The sequence below is a fragment of the Emydura macquarii genome, unplaced genomic scaffold (assembly GCF_026122565.2).
Source record: "Emydura macquarii macquarii isolate MOO-44397 ecotype Brisbane River unplaced genomic scaffold, CSIRO-AGI_Emac_v2 contig_587, whole genome shotgun sequence".
Lineage (NCBI taxonomy): Eukaryota > Metazoa > Chordata > Testudines > Chelidae > Emydura > Emydura macquarii.
Window position 1 is genome coordinate 536,326 of NW_027130724.1, and position 25,780 is coordinate 562,105.

Sequence of the window (25,780 nt, forward strand, 5' to 3'; positions counted from 1 at the left end):
TGGTCCAATATCCGGTCTGGGACCGTAGCCAGCACCAGCTGCTACAGAGGAACATGTCAGAACCCCTGCAGCAGGCAGATGTGGGATAGTCTGCCACACACTAGTTCTTATCCTCATCACTAATAGCTAGAAATTGGATTAAGCTCTGAAACATGAGGTTTAATATCTCTGCTTCCGGGCCCCACTCATGACAATAATTCCCCTCTCTTCTAGTCATAAGGAGTCCACGCGGGTGGGAAATAGGCATCTATGTGACGGGCGCACTTGTTCTGCTGGGAATAGCTGCACTAAACCTATGGAAACTATGGAAATCTGGGAATTATCCAGCACCGTCTCCATTTCCCAACTACGATTACCGATACCTGGAACAAAAGTACGGGACTACATATTCGGACATCAAATACAAGGTAAATGTCCTTCCTGTTCATTGTGACCAGGTCACTAAACAAACCCACCTGCCAACAAGCTTTTATAAAGACATTTCAGTGTGGAGAACATAATCAGCTCAAGCCTTTGATTTCCTCAGCCAAGTCTCAAATAGAGGAGGAAGCATCAAGCGTTCTATGGGGGCAATTTAAATTTTAGGAATACATGTTTGTGGAGGAACAAAAAAACCTTGATCAAAACCTTGGCTAAAGATATTCAGTCAGATCCTCAGCTGGTATAGAATCCTAGAATATTAGGGTTGGAAGGGACCTCAGGAGGTCATCTAGTCCAGCCCCCTGCTCAAAGCAGGACCAAGCCCAACATAAGTATAAGTTGGCATGGCTCCGTTCACTTACCCCAGCAGTGAATCTGGCCCATTGGGTCTGAAGCCTAGCATTCTGTTGTTACGGGCAGCCAGGATGCACAGGTGAACATTGATCTTCGCTGCAAGGCAGTAGAATGTCTGCCTTTGGAGGAGCATACTGACACTTTCACTGTCCCGTCCTCGGTACCACCATTCTTTGGTATTGTTTTCCTGGCTCCTCTAGAAGGCACTAGAGGTGTGGTGTTTGTAAACTAAAGGAGAAGATAGGCATAGCCCTAAATAAACAAGGGAGTGGGAGGCAGGAAAAATGCCAGGATGATCCGATGGCAGGGTGCAGGAAGGCATGGAGCTGATCCGGCTCCACTGAAATAAATGGAAAGATACCCACTGACTTCAATGGGAATTGGATTGGGCCTCTGAGTTTAACAGGCTTCCTTCAGAAAATGGAAATCCAACCTCAGTGAAGTCACTAGAAAGCAGCATAAACCACAGCAGAAAAATTCAGGAAGGAAATTAGGAAGATGATGTAGAAATCCAAAGAGTTAATAGATAAAGCTATAACAATAAATCACACAACATTCTTTACATCTGTTGGAAGTAGGAAACCTGGAAGAGAATTGGAGGGGTTGGGGTGGGGGCGCAGCTGGACCATGAGGGGGTACAGGGAACTGATTGCTTTGCCTTTCATACATACAGTGTTGGGGAGGTACTTTTCCCAGACCTGAGCTAAAGGAACATATGGCCCAGTAGGTCCTTTCCAGTCCTGAAGTCCATTCCCCTGATATTGCAGGCAACCCTGTCATGTAATTCTGTTAATGAACTTACCAAGCTTCACGGTAAAACCAGTTAGGTTGTTTGCCCCTACTACTCCTATTGGGAGATTGCCCCAGAACTTCACTTCTTTGATGGTTAGAAACCTTCTACTTTCTAGCCTCTGTTTATTCATAGCCAGTTCATACCCATTTGTTCTTGTGCCAACATCTTCCTTTAGCTTAAATAGCTCTTCTCTCTCCCTGCTGCTTATCCCCCTGGATACATTTATAGAGAGCAATCATATCCCTTCTCAACCTTCACTTTGCTAGACTAAACAAGCCAACTTTTTAATCTTCTCTCGTTAAGATAGGCTCCATATTCCCCTGATCATCCTAGTAGCTTTTCTCTGCACCTGTTCCAGAGTGAATTGGTCTTTCTTGAACATGGGTGATCAGAATTGTACACACTGTTTCAGATGAGAATCTCTCTTTGTTACCTATAGGTCTTAATATTACTGACAACTTTTTCAGTAGCGCCTGAGTGACTTAGGAGTCAAAGTCTCATTGAAAGGCAATGGGATTTATGCTTCGAAGGACTTCAATCACTTTGAAAATCGAACTTAAGTGCCTAAGCAGCTTTGGAGCCTAAGGAAATTTTACCCTCTCTCTTATTTATGGGCTAAAAGCTACTGGGTAACATGATCAGACACTTGAGCAAGTGTCATTCATCCAGCAGGGGGCAGTGGTACATGTCATGTATTAGAGGTGGCCAAAAATCAGAGAGAGGGATTTGTGGAAAAATTTCATATTGTTGATTGATTTTTTTAAATTAACGATTTTTCATTTTCTGAACCTTTCATCAAATTTTTGTTTTTCTTCTAAAATAGAAAATTTTCAAAAATGATTTGTCTTTAACATTTATATTGAAAAATAACTAAGTTACCACTTAGTTGACTAATGAAAAGTTACCCTGCAGCAAAACAAGAAATGGAAAAATTAGGGATGGGAAGGGGCTTTCATTTTTCACCTTTCCCCCTAACTGAGATCCTGTGCTGGGGCTCTAGGAATGCTTAAGCAAGGTGATTCGTAGCACATCGTAACCCAGAATGCTCTTTGAACAGCTCGCAGCTGGTTTGAAGCAGCATTGATACCTCAGTTCTGAAAACAACTTTACATACTGCCTCTTGGATTTTCAAGAAGCTAAGCAAACTGTCTGACAGTTTCTCTTAAAAAATCCAACTAATCATAGAAACCAGACCTGCAAAAACATCCATTGGGTCCTCTAGTCCAGTGTTTCTCAACCTTTTTGATACCAGGGACCAGTTTCCTATACTGTGTCAGGGAGATTTCAGGGACCGGTGCCAGTCCATGGACCAGTTGTTGAGAAATACTGCTCTAGTCCACGCAGCCTCGGTTTAGTTGTAGAGTGGTGCCTGCAGTATTTCACTAGGAATGAGTGATGTGGCTTGCAGGGGGAGTAGAAGGATGCAGAATTTTATTAAATATGCTGAGAGGTCAGTGTTACATGATGATCCCCTCTAGTTTGTCTGAGGTTGTCTGGCTCTGGCCCTCTGCTCCCCCATCAGTCTAGGTTCCCTCTGAAACCTGACCCTCTTTTTCCAGTTCCGTGCATCGTATTGTATACAGCATATGTTCTAGTGCTGTTTCTAATCTCTCTGAAACGGTATAAGCAATGTGGCTTCAACCACTTGTCCTGGAAGACTATCCCAAAGCCTCATGCTGTAGATCTTCTTGTTAAGGAATTACCTTTTTATCCAATGGCAGTTACATATTTAGACCCCTTAGCACATAAGAGCCCCATACGTTAAGTGTCACGTAGTAAGAAGTAGTTCAGAGGAGAAGGGGTTAATCCAATTTGAGTGCCTCTTCTATCCTTTCTTTTGTCTGCAGAGAGGGGGAGCCTCAAACTTCCAAAAGGACCCAGGCAGGACATCCCCTGCCCGCAAGCCCAGCCTGAAGATGGATGACACCTTTGAGAACATCAATGAGCTGGGTACCTTAGAGCTGATGAGCAAAGACCTTGATCTTGGTCCACTGAAGAAATCCATGTCCACTGACTCCCTCAGCTCCATCTCCTCCATCGGGAATAGCTTTGGCCAGGACTTCATTGTGGGCCAGGTGGAAGTCAACATGGAATACGACATGTACTCCAGCACTCTGCACGTCACTCTGCTGCAAGGGAAGGACCTCATGGAGAAGGAGGACATCCACTTTGAATCTTGCTTTGTGCGCATCAGCTTGCTCCCAGATGAACAAATCATTGGCATTTCCAGGGTAAGTTAGTCACCTTCTCTTGCAGTGTGTTTGGAGGTGTGCATGTTAAGTGAAGTGTGTGTAGGGCTAAGTCATTGTTCCCGCTATGCAGACTTCTGAAGAGCTAGATGCTCAATCTCCTTGTCACGAATCGGCTGAGCATTCAGAGGTCAAATCTGAGGGTGCATCTCCTGCTGCTCTTCTTTCCTAACAGGAGAGTTTTCAGGCAGCAAGAGTCAGTAGGCTCAGGGTGGATGGAGGATGATTTGTGAAGAGTGGATCACATAGGCAGGGTGTCCGGGAGCTCTGGGAGGAGTATGGTAGCTGGTAAAAATTGACAGAGTGATTATATCCACCCACTGCAACTTAGGACCTGGTCCTTGGAATGGTTACAACATTGCCTCCAAGCGCATGGTACCAGATTATCTAGAAGGTGTTGGCATGCCAGAGCACTCCTGCAACCCTATAGATGGGGAGAAGGGAGGGGTGGGGCAGGCAGTGATGACGCCATAATGCAATGTCATCTCAGTTTTTGAATGAATTGGGGTAGTTTCTCAATGCATGGTCACTCCTTCCATAAAACCTACAGGCAAAGGAGTTTGCAAATGCAGAACTACACTCTTGTCCCAGTCCTAACTGCCCACAATGGAACCTGAATGGATCTAGTTTGAATGAATATGAAGAAATGTACATTTTGAGCTGGACAAGGGGCAGCTTTCTCCAGCTGGCAAATTCTGCAGTTCTGCATTGCTGACCTTCATTGGTCGAGCACTGTAGAAAGACACTTTATTTCAAAACTTGCCAGTAAGGACACGTTTGCCCCAGGTGGGACATTCTGTGACATTATACGTGTCTCCCCTGCTAGTGCAGCAATGGATTTACACTTCGTAGCATGTTACAGGAGACTCCAAATACCTGCTCTTCAAAGGTCACCCCACGTTTTTCAGTGTATCCCTGAGCACAACTAACTCATCACATGAACGTTTCCATGTCCTGCTGGATACGAACAAGCCTGGAGGTCATGTCTCCATGACTTCAGAAAGTCAGTGCTCCAGGAACATCATCCAGGGTTAGCAGCCAATATTTTCATGGGGATGTCACTTCCAAGGAAGATGCAGAAAACGTAGTGGAGGTTGTCACTGTGTGGGTGTGGTGAGCTAAATGAGTGGCCTTCTGCAAGGGGGCAGCCAAAGGCCCATCTGTCTTGCAGGGATCCAAATCAGTGCCCCTGAAGTAACTTGTCCGACCCATCTCTAGCAGAAAGCTGACACGTGGTTAAGTGAAATGAAGCTCTCTAGTCCTTATTGGACTCAGACCTCTGAACTTGGGCCCAAGGTATGTGGACTTGGTGTGCCTGACTCAAGAGAACAACCCCCAATGCTCCTGTTCCTATAATAAATTACACAGTCTCTGCTGCTGTCCAGCCATCTCTCCAAACAAGTAGAGACAGAAATGCCACGGTCCTTGCAGATCCAGGCACTGATGCTGAAACTGACAGCCACGGTTTCCAGGTCTCCTGCTTACTTGTGACAAATCAACATTCATTTCTGCTACAGCTTGGCCACTTCTAGGGTAGGGTGAATGCCCCAAAATTAGACTGCACTTCTCTGGGAACTGACAACACAAGCTGTTTGTTCTGGGGAATAACTTCAATACAGCAAACGCTGGGCACACTCCGCCTGATTCCTCTAACATGGGCTTCCTTCCTTCCTATTTAGATACAGGCAAGCATTATACATTGATCAGGTCCCAGGACACTTGTACTAGTGTTTTTCTAGCCAACTGGTCAGATGTACGGTCTGTTTACTCCAGGGCTGTTGTAGACCATTCATAATTCACGTCACACTTGTTTATGATTCTGAGGCATGAAACCGTGTTTGTAAGAAAAGTGTGTTATTGCTATTGAGAGAGGAAGGATGGTCCTGTGGCTTGAGGAGCTGACCTGGGACAAAGAAAATCTATGTTCAGTTCCTGGTACTGCCACAGACTTCTTGCATGACCCTGGCAAGTGGCTTAATCCCTGTGCCTAGTTCTTTGTCTGTAACATGGGGTTAATAGTCCGTTCTTTGCTTGTCCTGTCTGTTTAGACTATCAACTTGGCAGGGCAGGGACTATCTTTTACCATGTGTGTCCACCATGCCCAGCACAATGGGGCTGTGGTCCCAGCTGGACCTCTAGAGGTTACCATAACCCAAACAATAGTCGTCATCTTTAGGGAGCAACCCTGTGCTGTCGGCTGAGATGGCCAAGAAACCCCAACAGGAATGAGGGGTGGGAGTTACCTGTGATGATCTATCAGCTGAGCGCGGTAAAATGGCTGTGAAGTGGCAGAAGAGGGAGGAAACCTTTCGAGGGTTATAACTCAAAAGCCTGCCGAAGGCCAGGGCGCTTAGTATGCAGATGGGATCACGTATTGCTGATGCTTCTGTGCTGAACTGATCAGTCCAGCTCCTGCCATCCCCAGCGTGCGTCTGAAGGCGTGTCTGTGGCTACGTATTTCGATTCCAATCCTGAAGTGCTGAGCAGCGGCTGGAAGAAGAGCTGCTATTGCTGGGTGCCCCCGCTGAGCATTTTCATGGATGTTTGCTCCTGCCAGGTCACGCACAGCTTGGGGCGCTCGTGCAGTGTGGGGGTGAGCGTTCAGGCTGCGGCGATGCAGCCCAGCTACATCCAGGGCCCATATTCAGCCCTGGCCTAAGCGGGCAAAATACCAGTCAAGTCGGGAGCATCACCCTTGCTTCTGTCAGCAGAGGGTTTGGCCCCGTGTCTTCAAAGACAATGTCAGCAGCATTATTTGAGGGGAGTGAATGGACGGGATACTCCTCGGTCCTTTGTTGCTGACTCAGGGCCTGAGCCAAGGCCCACTGAAGTCACTGGAAAGACTGCCATTGATTTAAACAGGCAGATGGATAAGGCCCCCGACACACCACAGTGAGCTGGGATGTGAGCTGCTGGCTGGGATCCAGTGGGCTATCTCCACCACCACTGCACAGCAGTAGTCTTTCCATTCCTCCCCAGCTGCATCTGTTGTGAGTGATGGGTTAATCCCAAAAGAAACCTCCGCTGGCTGGCGCATGGGAAGTTCCGGGCAGACCCAGTTATAACTCGGAAGCTTCTTCCTTGGAAGCTGCTTGTGATACCATCTGTCAATTTACTAACTGTAATGGGAGCAATTAAGTCTGTTCTGTGAGATGGAAAGGACTTCTGAGAGAGTTTTGTTTAAATTCCTCCCCTAGTTAATGAGCTGCAGACGTGCACTTCCAGCTCTTGGGAAGCAGGTCTGTAAGCAGTATGCAAAGGATCTGGGAGGTGCTGTCTACTGGCTAAAGAAACAGAGTGGGGTGTCCGCACTCCTGAGTTCCATTCCCACTCTGACGACTTATTCTCTAGCGTCAGGAGAGACACGTGTCCTCTCTGGAACTCACTTTCTTCATCTTACAGTAGTATAAATATAACGTTGCTGCATATTTACAACTCTAAGACTGGCCTCACCCATTTGTTTATCTGGAAATTCAATGAACAAGTGCAAAAGAAGAAGGGAAAAAATCATCTTAGTAGGTAGCAAATTTTGGCTTCCAAAGAGATCTGTATAAAATACTTCAGCAAGTATAAAACATTATCTTTAAAATATTTTGACAGTGGCCTTTTAAGAATAATTTTCAGCACAAAGACCTGACTCTCTGAATTTATGCTCCGTAATTGTTATTTATTGACTCTATTTATAATCCACTAACACTATTTCTAGTCTCATACTGGCCTGAGACAAGTTATGAAGACACGTAAGTCTCTTTCCTGTAGTGCGCTGTAGTCTACTGAAATAATAGTAATAATAATAACTAACATTTATATAGCATCTTTCCATTCATAGATCCCAAAGAGCTGCAGCAACCATCGGTATTTATAGAGATCACCCCAACACTGATGTAGGGCAGCCACTTCTGAAAGTCCATTCTTCCGCTAGAGGATACCCAGATCTCCCATTGAAGTTGCTCATAACCCACAGGGGAGCACAGGGCCATTGGTGGCAGGCAGGCAGCAGCTATCTAAGATCCAGATGCTGCAATTGGCTTTACATAAGCAGACCCAGTGTTCTCAACTCATGATAAGTCTCTCAATATCTGGTGTTTTTCTATAAGCTCCAGTTCCTGGATTCATGCGGTTAGAGGAGAATCTGAGCTTTCATTTAAAGAAACAGTAAGTTTCTAGCCCTCGCGATTGCAGAGAAAAGCTGGAAAATGTGAGTCCAGAGCATCCTAAAGGCTCAGAAACTAGACAAAGAAAAAGCACCTCATCTCAAATTAATTATGTTTCATGATATCAGGAGTTTTCAATGCTTTGGGTTGGCAACACCACAGACCCCTACACCTGCACAGAACCCCATTGAAATTAATGTGATCTTTGGGTGCAAGGGTGTGTCTACACTGCAATTTGACACCCTCTGCTGGCCCGTGCCAGCTGACTCAGGCTCATGGGGCTTGGGCTAAGGGGCTGTTTAATTGCAGTGTAGATGTTTAGGCTTGGGCTGAAGCCCAGGTTCTAGGATCCTGCAAGGTGGGAGATCCCAGAGCCTGGGCTGCAGCCTGACCCCAAACATCTACCCCGCAATTAAACAGCTCCTTAGTCCAAGTCAGCTGGCACGGGTCTGGCATGGGCCAACTACAGGCTTTTAACTGCAGGGTAGACATACCCCCCGACTCTCCCCAGGCGTAGGGGCTCAGAGCCCAGCAGCGCACTGTGATGCTACAGGACCATAAGTGGAGTATGCTGTACATCAGCTAAGTGAAGCAACAGGGAGCATTTTAGGAGAGCCAGATGTCTGGGGATAGGAATCATGGTCTGCAGGATCTCCACTTCCCAGGCTGACGATAGGAAGTGGCAGGGTGCCGAGAGAGAAGAAATACAGACAAAGGCAGCTTATCACCACCCAAACACAAAGCTTCCAAATGGCAGAACTCTAGGAACGTTCAGGGCTTAAGGGGGCTGCATCTTCACTGCAAAACCCCCCCTGCGGCAGTGAGTCTCAGGGGCCAGCTCTACTGACTCTGGCTTGCGCACGCTATGGGGCTAAAAGCAACTGTGTAGACATTCCTGCTTGGGCTGGAGCCTGGGGCTCTGAGGGTACATCTACACTGAGATAAAAAACACGTGGGGGCTCATAGCCTGGGCTCCAGCCTGGAAGTCTGCCCTGCAGCTTAATAGCCCCATGAGCCTGACTCAGCTGACCTGGGCTAGCTGCGATCATGCCGCGCATCTTTTATCACAGTCTGGACATACCTGAGGACTCGCTCTCCTTGCCAGGTTTCAGAGCCTGGGCTCCAGCCTGAGCAGGAAGGTCTACACTGCTGTTTTTAGCTCCGGTGCGCCAGCCCTGTGAGTCCGAGTCGGTTGACCAAAGCTCTGAGACTCACTGCAGTGGGGGATTTTTTTTTTTTTACAGTGTACAGCTGTATCCTGGCGCTCCTATCATCTGATACTTGGTACGCTTAGCCTCTGTGGTTCTGCCCTTCACCTGACTGCCGCAGACAATCGGCTGGTTTGTCACCCATGCTTCTGGTGCCATTCCCCTCTGTCCACGCAATCAGTGTGCCAGCAAAATGCCATTTGTCACTGACCTTTCCCGCTCCCAAAAGGACAAAGGGAAGCAGGGTCATTGATAAGCCTTTGGCCACTTGTCTCTGGGCAAGGACATAATCTACGTGGAGGGCTTATCACTGGGCTGGGAGGTGATCTCCCCAAATCTCAATGGCAGTGTCTGCCATGGCACTTCATTGGCATCCAGTACTTCAGTGCCGGGCTGTTTTGTCAGCTCCCACAGCCTTACTGATCTCCCAAGTCAGCTACTGTGATGCAGCCTGTCTCTCTGGCAGCCCTGTGCACTTTGTGCCTGTGTTACAGCTTTGTCTCTCTTGTTTCCCAGGGACCATTCCTTGTTTGGAACTCTAGAAAGCAAACAGAGACTTTTAGTGGCTGAACTCGAAGTGCACGTCAAGTAAACATATCATTTCACACATAGTCAGCCCGTCCATGTGACATAGTGCCAGCCCCAGTGCAGATGGGACCCGGCAGCTCCATAAAGACCATCAGGGAGAGAATCATTAACTCTGTATGTAGCCTAGACAGTGGTACTATAACTCAGCCTCTCTGCGCACTTCTGACTGATGTTGGAAAACCGTTGGGTGCGTAGAATTGGCTATCCGGGGGTTGAGAGGGAAGTTCCCTCCATTGATCTCTGACTTTTGAGCTGTGGGACTCGTGTGTTCTCCGGTTTGCCCCACTTTTCATACCCCTGCTCTCATCCGGCCTCTCTCTGGGTGAGCTGTTGATCCCATGAGAGCAATCTTGGAATTCTCGTGCTCTCAGTGTGTCCTGAATGAAGAGATACAAAACAGCAGGCAGACGGGAGGAAGTTAATTTAAATACTTTCTGCCCCTCCAGACAGGTTCAAAATCAACTTGAGGGCTAGGTGAAGGTTTGCATCCGTTGTGCTCCTCACTGAACCGACTGCCCCTACTCCACCACCTTGGCACTGCTGGCACTACACAAATGCTCTCTGTGTCCTTCCAAACGCAGCCTGCTGCTGAGATGAATTTTTAATGCCCACTTCAGTTCAGACTGTTGCCATGTTCTCGGGGCTAATTCTGTCTTTTTGGAGTGCCCAGGGGGGTTTGTGTCACATCATCAGAGGAGCTGGAAGAGGGAGAGATGTGATAATATTTTGAATGACAGCTTGAGCCCTAGAGCCCTCATTAGAGAGGCACTCCTTGGAGGAAAGCAGTAGGAAGGAGGCGTCTCTGTCTCGGGAGCATCAGAGCGAGAGTGCTGAGCGTGAGCACGGCAGGGAGCCGGGAGATTGCAAATCTTGGGGAGTAGCTGGCCCATTGGTCCCTTGCAGTTTGGGGAGGAAAAGGGTTCCTTTTGAAGCACCAGTTCATTTACAAGCTATTGGGCTTTGCTGTCCCATTCCCCAGTTCACTGCACACTCTCCCTGAATCAAGTGGAAGGAGGTCTTTGTGGCTAAGGCTTTGCAATGGGATTCAGAAAAGCTGATTCAGTTCCTGCCACAGATTCCCTGTGTGACCCTGGACAAATCACTTAGAGCATGTCTATGCTGCAATAAAAAAACCCATGACAGCAAGTCCTAGAGCTCGGGTCAACTGACTTTGGGCTCGCAGGACCTATGCTAGAGAGCTAAAAATAGCAATGCAGATGTTCCCACCAAGGCTGGAGTCCAGGGTGTGAAACCCAGTGAGGGGAGCCCAAAAGTTTACACTGCTATTTTTACCCTGGTACCATGAGCCCATTTCAGTAAATTAACAGCAGGGGGTCACTCAGAATTGGGTGACCATTCAAGGCCTAGTAACTGCAGTTCTGCAGGCAGAATGCGTACGGGATTAACCTCAGGGTGGTTACCCTGTGACCAGGACACCTGGGTTGATGCACTGGTTGTGAAAAAGGCCAGGGTTTCTTTAACAACCTGGACATTGCATTCCTATAGCGTGCAGGCTTTGACACCATGATGGGGCATTCGTTCAGCTCTCTCATCTAGTGCTGAGCACACCAGGCTGTGCTTGAAGCTGACACAAGAACAGCCCAGTGGGCTTGGCTCCTACTTCTTTTCTAACGGGCTGAGTAAATAAGGAGGCAGCTGGGGAAAGTTAATGCCGCTATTGGTGAGGACATCACAAAGGCCAAAGGCAGAGCAGGGAGCATTTCCCTGTACGGCTGCAGCTGCGTACATTGTTAACAACTCTTGCAGGCCCCTATGCTCAGGCTGTGATAGGAGAGTGAAGAGGGAGGATCTAGCTCTCAAATGTCCTGTAGAAAGACATGACGGCCCGTCATGTTCACGAACTGGCAGATGCAGCACTTATGACATAAAATTGTTTCTGGGGCTTGCCACGGTGGAATTGCTGTGTCTGGGGTCTGCCAGAGGAGGCGCTAGAGAGCACTCCCGTGGGGAGGACCTTGCTTTGCTGCTGAATATAGAAAGGGACTCAGGATCTCGCACAGAGGTTCACTGTTATTGGCACCAACCCCTTCCATTACTGATGGCGACTGGGGCAGACAGGACAAAGGGCCTCTCGGGCTTTGGCTGAACCCAGAATTGAACCTTACTGAGGGGTCAAAAAAGCTTGGTTCACTTTTTAAAAAAAAATGAATCTCTGGGTTTTGTGCCTGTTGGTGCTTTTGGGGTAGGAAGTGAGAGCAGCCGAGCCTCTGGCCCTGAGTGGATACAAAAGGCCTGTGACTGAGTGAGTCTGTTTTCTCTGGATTTCCAGATCCATTTTTCAGATCCAAGGTGTTTTCCCAGCTCAGCTTGCGGGAGCTTAGCCAGATCACTTCAGGCTCACCTGTCTGTTCAATGTAGTTTCTTTGCATTACAACACCAGAGACCACAGGAGCTACTGGAAGTTAAAGTCTGCAGCTGCTGGTAGGAGCACCCCAACTTTCCTAGCTGCATGTCTGCGCAGAGCGTGTGAACCCAGCATTCTGGCCCCTGCAGCTGTCCAAGAAACATGCACATCACATCAGCAACCGGGGTTGGATGGCTTGAAACTTGTCAGTGTTTGTTAAGAGAGCTCCTTTCATCCCCCACTTCCCTCAGGACTTCCTTTCCCTCCTTTGGATTGGGCTCAATGGGAGAATATGGGACAGGGAGAGAGATTGCAAATAAGCCTCCCCCCCCCCCCCCTTGTGCTGTATCAACTCTCTGCAGAACAGGGATCCTAACAGGCAAAGATTCCTGTGTTTGAACCAGCTGTTCCATTCCAGTTCTTACCTCATAATGAATACAGCAACATACATCTAAGCTACCAGGTTTGGGAAAAACAGACCGGCTAACTGTTGACAAGTCTAAGTGAAACCTCAGGAGGAAAATGACCCCATTTCCAGAAATGAGTGTGACACAACTCCCTGGGATGGATCATCAGGGATGGGGCTGGCACCGGGATCTTTGGTGCTATAAGCCTCAGCCGTATTGCAGACCTAGCTTCTGTTCCCAGCTTTGCCTGTTGTGATCTGATGCAGCCTCTCATTTAACTGATTTGTAAGATGCAAGGATGCTACTGGGAGGCCTTCTGCAAGTAATGAGGCCTTGCTTTATAATGAGTGAAGTGTAAACAGCAGGTTGAGGTGAGACCGGAACTCACAGGCCTGGGCTGTGCTTAAAAATGAATCCGACGTAGCTACATTGCTCAGGGCTGTGTAAAATTTCGTGCCCCGAGTACCATCACCCCCAGCGTAGATGTGGCTGGATCAATAGAAAAATACTTCCGTCGACCTCGCTGCCACCTCTTAGAAAGATGGATTAAATACAGCAGTGGAACGCCTTATGTCGATGTAGGAAGCATCTAGGCCGCTGCGTTACAGCAGCACAGCTGTGCCACCGTAGCAGAGACACGGCCTCTGTTTCTAGGCTCCCTGCTTAGCGCGCTTTCCCCTAGCCGACAGGCTGTTAACGGAGCACTCTCTCTCGTCTGTGACACGTGGAATAGGCCGCCAGAGTCAGCCGAAATGCAGAACATCCGGCAAAATCCCATGCACGCGAGAACTCTGCTGCTTACAAACGACACTGGCGCACCGACGACCTTGCTGCTGGTTACACAAATACTTTTCAGTTGATTTTTTTTTTTTACCTGAAACTGCGTCTTTTGCCTCTGTTGAGTAGAAGCCAATGAAAGAGAAATCCCGCTCAGCTGAGTTCATCCCCAGCAGGGGAAGAGGAGTGGGGGAGGGGATTTCCTGTAGTGGACAAGGTTGCCTCTCAGGCACAGTGCATCAGTCCCTGACTTAGCACTGCAGGCTTTCTCCTCTGTGCTGCACACCTCCCACGCGCACTGGGACCGAGGGAAAGCAGGCAGGGATGGAGGAGAAAGAGATTGCATTATGGCTTCATGTGCTCAGAGAAAGCTCTAATTGTCCTGCAGTGCTTCTCTCCTGATCAGTTAGAAGCAGCCTGTCCTAGTGGGAGTGAAGCCCTGCTTTCCTGCTGGATAGCAGACTGGTCATTAATTGCTGTGATGGAGGGGAATCTGAGCTGAACCTTCCCCAGCCTGCAGGTAGTCAGGGCTAAGGCCTGATTCTGATCTTATTTACATACAGCATTGGAAAATCAGAGATGGTTTCATTTAACTCAGTGGAGTGTAAACCTAATGTGAGACCAGAATCAGGCCTTTAGCACTGCAGATTGGCCCATTACACAGAAAGGGAGAAGTCATAAAGTTCTGAGTGGGTATTGATCTGGGTGTGAATGTCCACAAAGCTGGGGGCAGGGAGGTTAGACCCCAAGAACTTGGTCAGACCCATCTTTAGTGTATGAGAGTTGTAATGACCTCTGGGCCAGGCTTCTGTTGAAGGTAATACTACTTTACCTCTGGCCATCAACTCCTGCAGGCCATTAGCAATTGAAAGGCTGTTACTGCTTCAGTAGCCAGGTTGTAAGTGAGTCAGCGCAGAGGCCGGGGGAGTAAATGTGCAGAGAGCACTGCAGTTTAGCTAACTGTGCCCAGCGCATTATTCAGAAGGGAGTAGCCAGTTGTATGGATTTTACCCAGAGGGTGGGTGATGGCTGGGAGTTCCCTGTAAATCTGCCCTGCCTCTGCATGAACCCAGCTGCTGGCAAGAGGCCAAGGGAGCCCGTGGCAGGGAATCAGAGAGGTGTCCTGGTGCACTGGCATGCAGGCTGCAGCTGGGTAGCCCTCCCGTGGCAATGCAGATCTGAGGAGCAATAGCCAGGCAGTCAGAAAATAAACAGCACAAGGAGAGACAGGAGACCCTGAGGCATCTCCAGAGAAAGGCACGGGAGAAGCCCACAGAGACACCTGTTTTCAGGGGCCAGCTCTTTAGCTGCTGCAAATCAGCATAACCCCATTGACTTTAACAGAGAGAGGCTGGCTTGCACCAGCTGAAGAACTGGCTGCTGGTTTTCTCCTCTTTTAATTACTTTTCTTTTCAGTTAAACGGGATATTAAAATCCATTAGCCATGCAGATACTAAAGCTACAGAATACAGCACTGGGTGCAACTCACCTTTTCGCGAGAAATAACTTTATACATCAAGATTCATCATAGATCATCTGTTTCTATAGCAAATTTTTTCCAGAAGGATCCCGGACTGCTGCATCAACCCCTGTTATGGCACTTCAGTGGGAAAGGGCTCATTTCTCCTCTCCCCTTCTCCTGCACACTCATTCCCTACATTTGGCCTCCCTCCTGCCCCTACATTCCCTTGCACACGCACCGTTCCTGCAGGGTTCTGAGCACTCACAACTCAGCCAGATGTCAGCAGAAGAATGTTCAGCCCCTCTCAAGATGATGTCCTGGTAAGTCAGCAAACCCCTCTCCTCCACCCTGGCTGGCTTCATGGAGTTTTTTGGCTGGTGTGAGGTGTCACATGGAGAGGGAGCCAGCAATGGGAGGATATGAGGGATCGAACGCTCCTGTCCCTCCCCATATGCACCATACGCCCTGGTACTTGGGAGGGCGTCACTTGTTAATACCTCTCACTGCCTGTCCTTTGAGCCTCTGTGTCTCTAGAGCTTCTACATAACACACACATGCATGGAGGGAGAAGGCTGGTGCAGAGCTTGTTTGTTCTCCACACACTGCATTTCCACCCTTCCCCCCCCTCCTGCCCTACCTCATTTCAGGAGACGTCTAATAGTGATTGCTCAGCAACCCCTAACCCGCACATCAGCAGCTGTCCCCTGGAGTGCTTTCTTCGGCCCTATTTTGAAATGTCTGCACTAATGTGGAGATAGCTATTGCCGTGGAAGAGGCTTGTGATTTTGCTGTCGCCTGCTGGAATCATAGCATGATAACATGAGGAATTCAGAAATGACACAGTGCTCATTAAGGTAACCAACTCCACGCAGCCCCGCAGGAGAAAAAAGCTGTTTCCCAAGAATGTCAGCCATCTCCTCTTTGCCCTAATGTACCTTGATTTACTCATTTAGCTGCCTTACGAATCCAGTTCAATTTTCCCATTGAATCATAGAAGTATATGGCTGGAAAGGATCTGGAGAGGTCATGTAGTCTGTCTCCCATGCTGAGGAGGTACCAAATAAACCTAGATTGTCCCTGAAAGGTGTTTGTCTAACCTGTTCTTAAAAATTTCCACTCATGGGGATTCCACAACCTCCTCGGAAATCTGTTCCAGTACATAAGTGTCCTTATAGTTAGAAAGTTTTTCCTAATATCTAACCTAACTTTCCCTTGCTGCACATTAAGCCCATTACTTCTTGTCCTACCTGCAGAGGACATGGGGAACAACTGAGCGCTAGTGTCTTTAAAACAGGCCTTAACGTATTTGAAGTCTGTTATTTAGGTCCCCCCCTCAGTCGTCTTTTCTCAGGACTAAACTTGCTCAGTTTTTTTAACCTTTCCTCACAGATAAAAATTTCTAAATCTTTTATCATTTTTGTTGCTCGCCTCTGGACCCTTTCCAATTTGTCAACAAAGTGTAGTGCCCAAAACCTGAATAGACCAGGACAGTTATCTCCCATGTCTTACATATGACACTCATCTTAATACACCCCAAAATGATGCTAGCCTTTTTTGCAACTGCATCACATTGTTGACTCTCATTCAATTTGTGAGCCACTGTGACCCCATGATCCTTTTCTGTAGGACTATCATCTAGCCAGTTATTCCTCATTTTGTAGTTGTGAATTTGATTTTTCCTTCCTAAGTGTAGTACTTTGCACTTGTCTTTATTGAATTTCATCTTGTTGAGTTCAGACCAATTCTCCAACTTATCAAGATTATTTTGAGTTCTAATCCTGTTCTCCAAAGTGCTAATACCCCCTGCCAGCTTGGTGTCACCTGCACATTTTATAAGCATAGACTTCCCTCTATTATCCAACTCATTAATGAAAATATTGAATAGTACTGGATCCAGAATATACCCCTGTATGACCTAGCGAGATACATCCTCCCAGTCTGACAGCAAACCATTGATAACCACTCTGAGTATGGTTTTCCAACCAGTTGTGCACCCACTTTATAGTAATTTCATCTAGCCCACATTTCTCCAGATAAATCGTGTCTACTGCTTTCCCCCTATCCACTAGGCCAGTGAACTATCAAAGAAGGAAACTAGGTTGGCAGGATTTATTCTTGACAAATCCATGTTGGTTATTACTTATCACCCTATTATCCTTGAGGTGCTTTCAGATTGACTCTATAATAATTTGTTCCAGCATCTTTCCATGTAACAAAGTTCAACTGGCTGGTCTACAATTCCCTGGATCTTCTTTGTTCCACTTTTTAAAGACGGGTATTATGTTTGCCCTTCTCCAGGACGTCACCCATTCTCCATCTAGAGCAAGGCGCTCTCCTGTAGGTGCAGTAACCTGCTTTAATTTTGCTCCTTACCCAAGGACTTTCATACCTTTGATAGCCCCTTTCATCACAACACTTTACACACAAGAACTATCTAAGCCTCACAGCTCCCTGTGAAGTAGGATGTGTATATGTCTGGTATCTGGGTGCACCACTGGCAATGTAAGCACATAACTAACAAGTTGTGGGGCGGTAGCTGTGAGACCAGCAGAACAAGCATCAGTGGACAGCCCGTTTGAAAACTTTTCCCTGACTTTCTACCAACAGCTGGGAGAACCTTGGTTCTTAAGGTCTTCTGTGAGCAGCTCCTCCTACCCAGTAAATTGCATGAAGCTGTGTCTGCCTCTTCCCTGGAAGCACAAAGGACTGGGTCAATTCTGGTGGGATTCAAACCCATGGTTCCGGCCACTTAGATCTACTAAATTGCTAATTTATTGCCTTTGAAAGGAATGTTTTTCAAAGCTTTCCAGGTGGCCCTCCCCCCAAGAACTCCCCATAGTATTACATCCATCTCCTGTAGCCATAACTTTGAACCTTTTCTTTCCCATCTGTTTCTATTGGCAGATTCAAAGGAGTGCCTTTTCTGTCTTCTTTGATGAGAAGTTTTCAATCCCCTTGGACCAGTCTGCGCTAGAGGAAAATGGCTTGAGATTTTCCGTCTTTGGCATTGATGAGGATGAGAGGAACATCAGCACGGGGGTAGCAGAGCTGAAGCTGTTGGACTTAGATCTGGCCAGCCGCCCATTCAGTGCTTGGCTATATCTGCAGGATATGAACAAGGTGAGTGCTCGTTGTCTGCAGGCTGGTGCCAGCTGGGCTCCCTGAAAATAAGAGGTAGTAGGACATGAAAGATAAGCAATGTGTTCTCTGTACTGACGGGGCCAGCCGCAGGCAGTGCTGAATTAGGTTACCGCCCCAGCTGGAGCCATCCAGTGCATGAAGTGTGAGAGAATTTCATCTTTACTGCTGGGTTTGGAACCCAGAGGCACAAGATGTGGAAGCTCAGCAGGAAACACGGGATTTGTCATCCACCCAGATCTGCTCATCCTGTGCAGTGGCATGGCCATGGCCATGGCCAACATTTCCGGCTGTAGAGGGAGGTGAAACCACCCTGCTGCCCTTATAATACACCTCACCAATTGCACAATGATCCTTCCTCCTTCTTTCTGCAGTCCATCAGCTGACACCCCAAAGCATGGGGATCATGACTCAGCTTGCAGAGTTCAAATTGTGATTCACGGGGATGAGCCTGAACACTAAAGTTCAGATCCAGACCCAAATCTTCCAAGCATTCAGGGACTTTGGTTCTGGGGTTGGCTCAGGCCCAGCTCAATTCATTAAGAACCCTTGCCTTCTTAAAGGCAGTGACAGTATTTGTCTCATTGACCTCCACAGGCTGAGGTGTAAAATACTATCCTCTAAATTCACTAGCAGATCCTCTGCTGGTGCGATTCAGCATTTACACTAGTCACAATCCAGCCTTTTGGTTTCAAGTGACCCCTGTTTCTCCCAGTATGGGGCGGGGTAGAAAGGAGATCAGGGGGAAGTGATCAGGGTTTCCCTCTGCTTCTGCCACCATCGATGACAGTGGGGTTCACACACAAAGGTTATACCTATCTTGCTGAGGTATTTCTGTGGTCTCCACAGCATAGCATCTGAGCCCCTCATACTCTTCCATGTAGTTATCCTTATGACACTCTGGTGCAGTAAAGAAGTGCTATTATCCCCATCTGCACAAATTGAGACATGGAGACGCAGGCCTAGTTTCCACTTAGAACTAAGGTTGACATAGCTAAAGTGCTCCGGGATGTGTAAAATCCACCCCCGTGAGCACTGTGGCTCTGCCAACCTAAGCCCCAGTATAGACGTGGCTAGGTCGAGAGAAGACTGCTTCTGTCAGTCTAGCTACCAGCGCTGGGAGGTGAAGTTACTGGAGCTTTTTCCCCCATTGCTGTCATGCACAGCTACACTAGGGGGCTATAGTGACATAGGAGTGCCCATAGTACAGGCAAAACCCTCTGTGAAACACCCAAGCTCACACAGGAAGTGTGTGGGAGAGCAGAGAATTGAACCCAGGTTTCCCTGAGTCCCAGTGCTGGCCCCTAACCAAAAGGCCATCTTCTGTAGGCTCTAGGTGCCCTACCGGGCTACTATCTTCATTAAGGGAAAAGCTTTCCCCGCCAAATACTTATTTCTCCTTCCCCTCTTGTCAGTGAGTGAGTCGTTTGTGGTGACGTTTGCTGCTGGGTGATGGATGGTGTGTTATGTGCCCTGCAGGCAGTTGATTCTGTGGGAGAGATCCTGCTGTCTCTCAGTTACCTACCCACAGCGGAGAGGCTGACGGTGGTTGTGGTTAAAGCCAAAAACCTCGTGTGGACCAACAGCAAAATGACAGCAGGTAAGTGCGTTGCTGTGGAAGAGCCACTTCCGTCAGAGGCCAGCTGGGTGCAGCTGCCGCTCCCAGAACAGCTGCCCAGGATGCATCTCAGCAGCGTTAGTGCTTGAAGCACTGTAATGAGTCCAGGCACTGCACACACGGTTAAATCAGATGCAGCTCAGACTAGAGCCTCAGTACTTTAGCTCCAAAGCCCCAGGCCTTGTACGCTTGAGCCAAAGGGGATCACATATGGCTGCTAGCAACAGCAGTGATAGCATCAGTAGTCCCAAACAGAGACAGGGCCCCATTGTGCCAGGCACGGCACTTAATCTCTGTGCTGCTCAGCCACTAGGAGGCAGCGTCACTCACAGGCACAGTTTTTCAGTTACCTCATTATAGTCACAGAGGGTCCCACCGTTAAATGGGACAGGCCTGTTTTGCCACTGGTGAATGGGGAATGTATTCAGGTTATCCTCAGGCATGCTGATAGGTTACATTATCTAGTGGTATTATTTATTATTGTGATAGTGCCTGGTAGTCCCTCATGTGGCCCAAGGCCCCATTGTGTTAGGTGCTGTACAGAACGAAACAACAAAAATATGGTCTCTGCCCCAAAGAGCTAATGTGTATATACCCCTTTTCTCTAAGACCCCATGTTTCCTGTCTCACTCAGCCATGGTTCTGCTTATGGGTGGAGGACAGGTGGCTAATGATGGTCCTTTGCTTCCCATTGTCCACACAGATCCTTTCGTCAAAGTGTACTTGCTACAGGATGGAAGGAAGATCAGCAAGAAGAAGACAGCTGTGAAGAGAGATGACACAAACCCGGTGTTTAATGAGGCCATGATTTTCTCAGTGCCAGCAATTGTCCTGCAGGTGAGAACTTCCCAGACAAAGGAGGACAGAAAAGTTGTCACTTAATTTTTTTTATTTTTAAGCCAGAAAACTTGACACAGTTCATGAGATCCACTCAAACCCGGCTCTTGGGTCTACCCAGCAGGGTGCATTCAAGACTCACTTTCAATGACTGCACCCCCGGCCCCTCCATTAAGGAACTTACAGTACAGCCTGGATGTGGAACTGTAGAACTGCAGACTGAGCTGTCAGTTGTCACTCATCCTTAGTCTCACTGATATTTACAGCTTTTCTGAATCTCCCTGCGTTTGAGTTCTTCTTATATCAGGGAAGAGATTCTGGCTGTGAGTTTCCTACATGTGCAAATCAGAGACATTAAAATTAAATCCTGCAGCTGAAACGGGAGGGCCCATGGCTGAGATCTTGCCAGGATCACCGCGCAGTCTGGAAGCAGAAAGTAAATTTCATTTAGCAAGTCAGAGACTCTGGTGTTAGCGGGAAATAAACATGTCTGAAGGAGACACCTTCAAAGGACAGATAATAAGGCGGAAGCTTTCTTCAATGGCATGGAAACAAGAAAGAGCCTATTAAGGGGTGGTTGCCATAACAACATCAGCAGGGGTCTGCTCCTGTTCCTCCCACCTTGAGGGGGTTAGCGCTGAGATCAGGGAGAATTGGACAAAGAGAAGGGAAAGGAATGTGTCAGTGATAATGGCTAGCGAGGCAGTGACTGAAAGCTAGATCTGTAGCATATAAATCTGCAGGTGCCGATGAAACATACTTGAGACTTTTCAAAGCAACCGGAGAGGAAATCTCAAAAAATCAGTTTCCATAAGTCCAAGGATTCAGAGGAGAGGAAGTGTGTTCAGTGGTTAGGGGGCTAGCCTGGGGCTCAGGAAACCCAGATGCAATTCCTTCCTCCACCACTGACTTTCTATGTGATCTTGGGCATGTTGCTTAGTCTCTCTGTGCCATCTCAGTACCCCCTCTGTAAAATGGTGATAATAGCACTTCCCCACTGCCCAGTGATGCTGTAAGGATAAGCATATTAAAGATTGTGAGGTATTGCAGTGATGGGACTATGTAAGTACTTAAGATAGACAGGTAGAGATTCAGTCCCTGATGACAGAGAAGAAGCAAATATGGGACTGGAGCTTTGTGTAGGGAGGAAAATGCAAGCAACACTTTTTTGTCTGACATCAATCCCGTATAAACTATTCCAGCCTAGAACGAGGGACTTTGTGGATGAACATTTGAGAGAGAGAGGAGCTTTTTGATCATGCTAAACAAATGGAATAGCTGGGTCTACAGCTCAGTGACTGATGGGGCCAGATCCGGTAATTGTCTTCAGTGGGCTATGGCCTTGGAGTATAGGCAGCAAGTAGAAGCCTTGGCAGACAAAGGGAATGCCATCTCTCTGAGGTTCAGTAATGCAAACGCGCTAGTGCAACGTAAGGAAATTTGATAAATGCCAAGGAATGAATCAGAAATGTGTTGTTTGAGAAGTGGTTGGTGATTTCCCACCAAACCTTTTTCTCAGTGGAAAATGCTTTTTTTCAACCAAAGTGGAAGTTTTAATGAAAAACTTCCATTTTGATCGAAAGTTTTTGTTATTGACTCAACATTTTTTCCCAGAAATTTCCAAAAAGTTTCATTTCAGTGGGGCAGGAACCCACTTGGCTCCTGCTTTTTCCTCCCCTTTTTTTCCAATGGGTAAAAGATTTTTTAAAAAGTAAAAGGAAGTTGTGTTTTTCCTGTCAAAATGACGTATTATTTAAAATTTCAAAACCAGGGGGAAATAAAAACCAATTAAAAGAAAGTTTCAAGCAAAATGAAAGATGTTTGTTCTTTTGAATTTTTTCATGTAATACACACAGTCATTTTCTGACCCATTCTGTATAGAGCTGACGGACAGTGAATAACTTTGCATGGTAAGTAGGGACAGGCCCATGCCATAAACCTTAGTGCCATATCTAAACTGCCCCAGAGCTCAAAATCTGTGCTGTTTCATTCAGCCACATCTCTAATTACAAGGCTTTCAAAGAGGGAAACTGCTGAGTTCATTTCAAGGGCCCTAAAGTCAACGAGAGTTGAAGATGCTCGACACCTCCCAGCAGAATCAGGCTCCTTATGCGTGAAAGTCTCTAGGCCATATCCTGAAGGGTGCTGTGAGTGCCTGCTACCCTGTGACATATCAGCCGCAGTGGCTGCTCTCAGGGTTTGGCCTGGTTGAAAAGCAGTCGTAGTTCTAGAGGAGGCATGTTACAAAGGAGAATTTAATAGACAGTCAGATCAATCTCACTCTGGAGTGAACTGGCTCTCATAGTGCTGACCGATATTATTCTGCTACGCTCCTCCACCCAGCCACCTAATGAACTGAACTGCACTGGCTTCATGCTGGAGCTCCCTAAATAGGAAGAAGAAATGTTGGGCTTGCGGTGTCCATCTTGAGTTTAAAGGGAGGGTCATTGCTCTCCCAGCCCCTCTCAGCAAGGACCTGAGCAGAAGCCCGTTGGAGTCTGTGGGAAGACTCCTGTTGACATCCGGTGTCCAGTGAGCAGGTCCCCTATCTGTTCCCGGAAGCTGGCTGGGATGTGAGATAACATGCTGTGGACGCATCTCTGTGATTCATTTTTAATTAGTTATTGCTTTGGAAGTAGTATGGGACATAATGAAAAGCAGGGCTAGGTTGCTAAACTAACCAATGTAATCTGCACTTCGTATGCAGGCTCACATGGAGCCGGTTGCAATGTTCAGCTCATGCGAGAACGGGGCTGCTATGTACTCAATACACAATGAAAATATTCCTTGGGCTGAGGTCTGAGTTACGCTCTCCAGTGCTATTATTCATGATGCTGACCCTTTAGGCAGTAACCAAAGCTATCCTATCTGTTAGTGTTAAAGTGGGATTTTACTCTGCAGAGTGTCTGTGTATACATGGTTCCCAGGCCCTCAGCAGATCAGCTCCCTCTGTGTGTGCAGACTCACATCTGCTGACTTGAGTGACAAAAATAAGGCTTTATTGCTTTTTACACAGAGCCAGCACTCCCTTGGGAGACTATTCTATCCTGTGTGGTGTTGGCAGGATTATTTACTATATTCCAAAGACAAGGGGGGAGAGGTAATATCCTTTATTGGACCAAATTCTGTTGGTGAGAGAAACAAGCTTTCGAGCTTACACAGAGCTCTGCTTCAGGCCTGGGCTGAAGTGGGAAGGGAGTGTGAATCTAATTTGATGTCATAGACACTCTGTGCTAGTGCAAATTTCCCCAGCTTGGATTCCTCTAGACTCCCCTAGAATCCAGTAGACTTTTCTCAGAGTTTGGACCCTTGAGTTTCCAAATGTGGGTTGGACATCTCATAAGAACCTGCTCTCAGGAGATTTTGGATACTCTGTTATTTCAGGGATACCTCAAGCTCCACCTCTTTCATGATATTTGTTCCTTGCCTTGCAGTGCCGTCTGGCACCAAATTGTACATGAAAATGATTTTTTTTTAAATGACCCAAACCCTAAAACTGTTGAAGTTCTGAGGGAAAGCTCGAGGCTGTTCTAATTTTATTCAAACTTGTTGGCCTTTCTCCAGTATTTACTGGTCTTTTCCTGTATATGGGTGGCTGTACTTAGATAATAGCAGGCTCTTAGGGGCAGGGACTCTATTTTTGTTCTCTGTTTGCACAGTGCTTAGCACAATAGGTCCTGGTCCATGACTGGGGCTCCCCAGGTGCTACCTCATTACAAATAAACAATACAATGGTACATTGGTAATGTTTCCTGTGCCCTTCCAGGATCTGTCTCTCCGGGTGACGGTGGCAGAGTGTTGCGAAGATGGGAGAGCTGAAAACATTGGCCATGTCATCATTGGCCCATCGGCCAACGGCCTGGGCTTCACACACTGGAACCAGATGTTGGCCACCTTAAGGAAGCCGGTGTCCATGTGGCACCCGGTTCGACGAAACTAAAGGCACAGTTACACTCTGCGAGTATCTTGCATGGTGCCTAGACTCTTCCCATAAGCAAATGTTCTTGGCAAATGGACAGTGGCACTTGGGACATAAACTATTTTCCCAAGTGTTCTTCACAAGTTCCGTTTAATAAGAAGGAGCAGCAGCAGCAGAAATCATTGAATCAGGTCCTTGAGAAAGCATCAGTGGCCTAAAACCTGAGAGAAGAAGCAATGTGCAGAAGTAGCTTTTGGACAAACACTAGCACCACCTTTTCAGTGACACCGGCTTGGGAGCCCCAGCATCCCAAATCATTTGTGATTTTATTTTCCAGGGAACGTTACAAAGAAGAGCATGATCTGTCCACTGACTTAAGAGGGTTGGGGTAAATTTGTGATCTCGCATCCAAGGTGGGCTTAGTCTTATGGATTTTCAATATGGTGCCCAGGGGGAGTTTAGCCATATGGATTTTCATCTACATAGTGGCCAGGCTAGAATTTAACCATGGGGCATTTTCAGTGCAGGGTCCAAAGAGAAATTTAGGTTTTTAATACATTGCTTCCCTGGCACTACAGCCCACTCCAAAAGGGGTCCTTTTGTTCCTCCTGCATTGCTCCCCATTAAAAGTCTTGAGTTCAGGCAGAGTGAGTATCTCCATAAATAGTGAGTGCTTGTCTTCCCCTTCCGATTACTGGACCTTCAGAGCTAAATTCTGAGCAGAGGAATGAAAATTTTGTCATTTTGAATAAAGGAGCAGCCTCTTTTAAAAAAAATAAAATAAAATTCCCAATTCAAATATGAACCTAAAAGAGAGTTCCTTTAGGAAGTGTTTATACTGCACTTTACCATTTCAATGAAACCACCATTTTCCATGAAATGTTTTGAATTTCAAATGCCAACCATAGAAGTTGGGAAAACATCCACACACCAAAATAATGTATTTCTTTTTTCCCCGTCCTGTTTTTTGGCCAATTCTGGTGCCCAACTTGAGAGACAGTGGTGCCAATTTCCAGAGCTCCTGCAGAGCTTCAGCTGGGATTGTGGGTACTCAGCAACTCTGGAAGCCAGGCCCGCAGGGTCTCATCTTGGGCACCCAACAGTGTAGGCCTCAGTTTTTACTAGTCCCACCTGAAGATTGAATTGAGGTCAAGTTTAGCACCTGCCAGTTAATCCCAGACTAAAATCAGCCACTCGCCTTAGTCAAGATAAACCTTTAGGTAAAGCTCTCACAGGGTTTCCAGCTGTCACAACTTTATTTTGGTGTTTTCTGTAAAGCCCCAGTCATGTTGTTACTTGCTAATCTTGCTTTAAAAACAAACAAACAAACTTAAGTTTCTAGCCCTAGTGGTAATGGAGAAAAGCTAGGAAACATGAACACTAAGGGCTCAAACGCCAGAAGGCAAATATAAAGAACCCCCAATTTATTATGTGTATAAAATATCATGAGTTTTCAGCCAATCTTGTGATTGTGGAGAGGGTGCCCAACTC

General features: G+C 47.1%; 1 protein-coding gene across 2 annotated transcripts in view; it reads left to right on the plus strand.

The window, feature by feature from the left end:
* SYT12 (synaptotagmin 12) overlaps positions 1-25,567 on the plus strand; it is a 43,730-nt gene extending 18,163 nt beyond the window's left edge. For both annotated transcript variants that reach the window (XM_067540449.1, XM_067540450.1), the window contains exons 3-8: positions 214-407; positions 3,415-3,798; positions 17,682-17,897; positions 19,395-19,515; positions 20,237-20,370; positions 24,137-25,567. In XM_067540449.1, coding sequence (XP_067396550.1) covers positions 214-407; positions 3,415-3,798; positions 17,682-17,897; positions 19,395-19,515; positions 20,237-20,370; positions 24,137-24,310 — 1,223 coding nt within the window. In that variant the 3' untranslated portion in view covers positions 24,311-25,567. The remainder of the gene's footprint in view (positions 1-213; positions 408-3,414; positions 3,799-17,681; positions 17,898-19,394; positions 19,516-20,236; positions 20,371-24,136) is intronic.
* Positions 25,568-25,780: the final 213 nt, after the last annotated feature.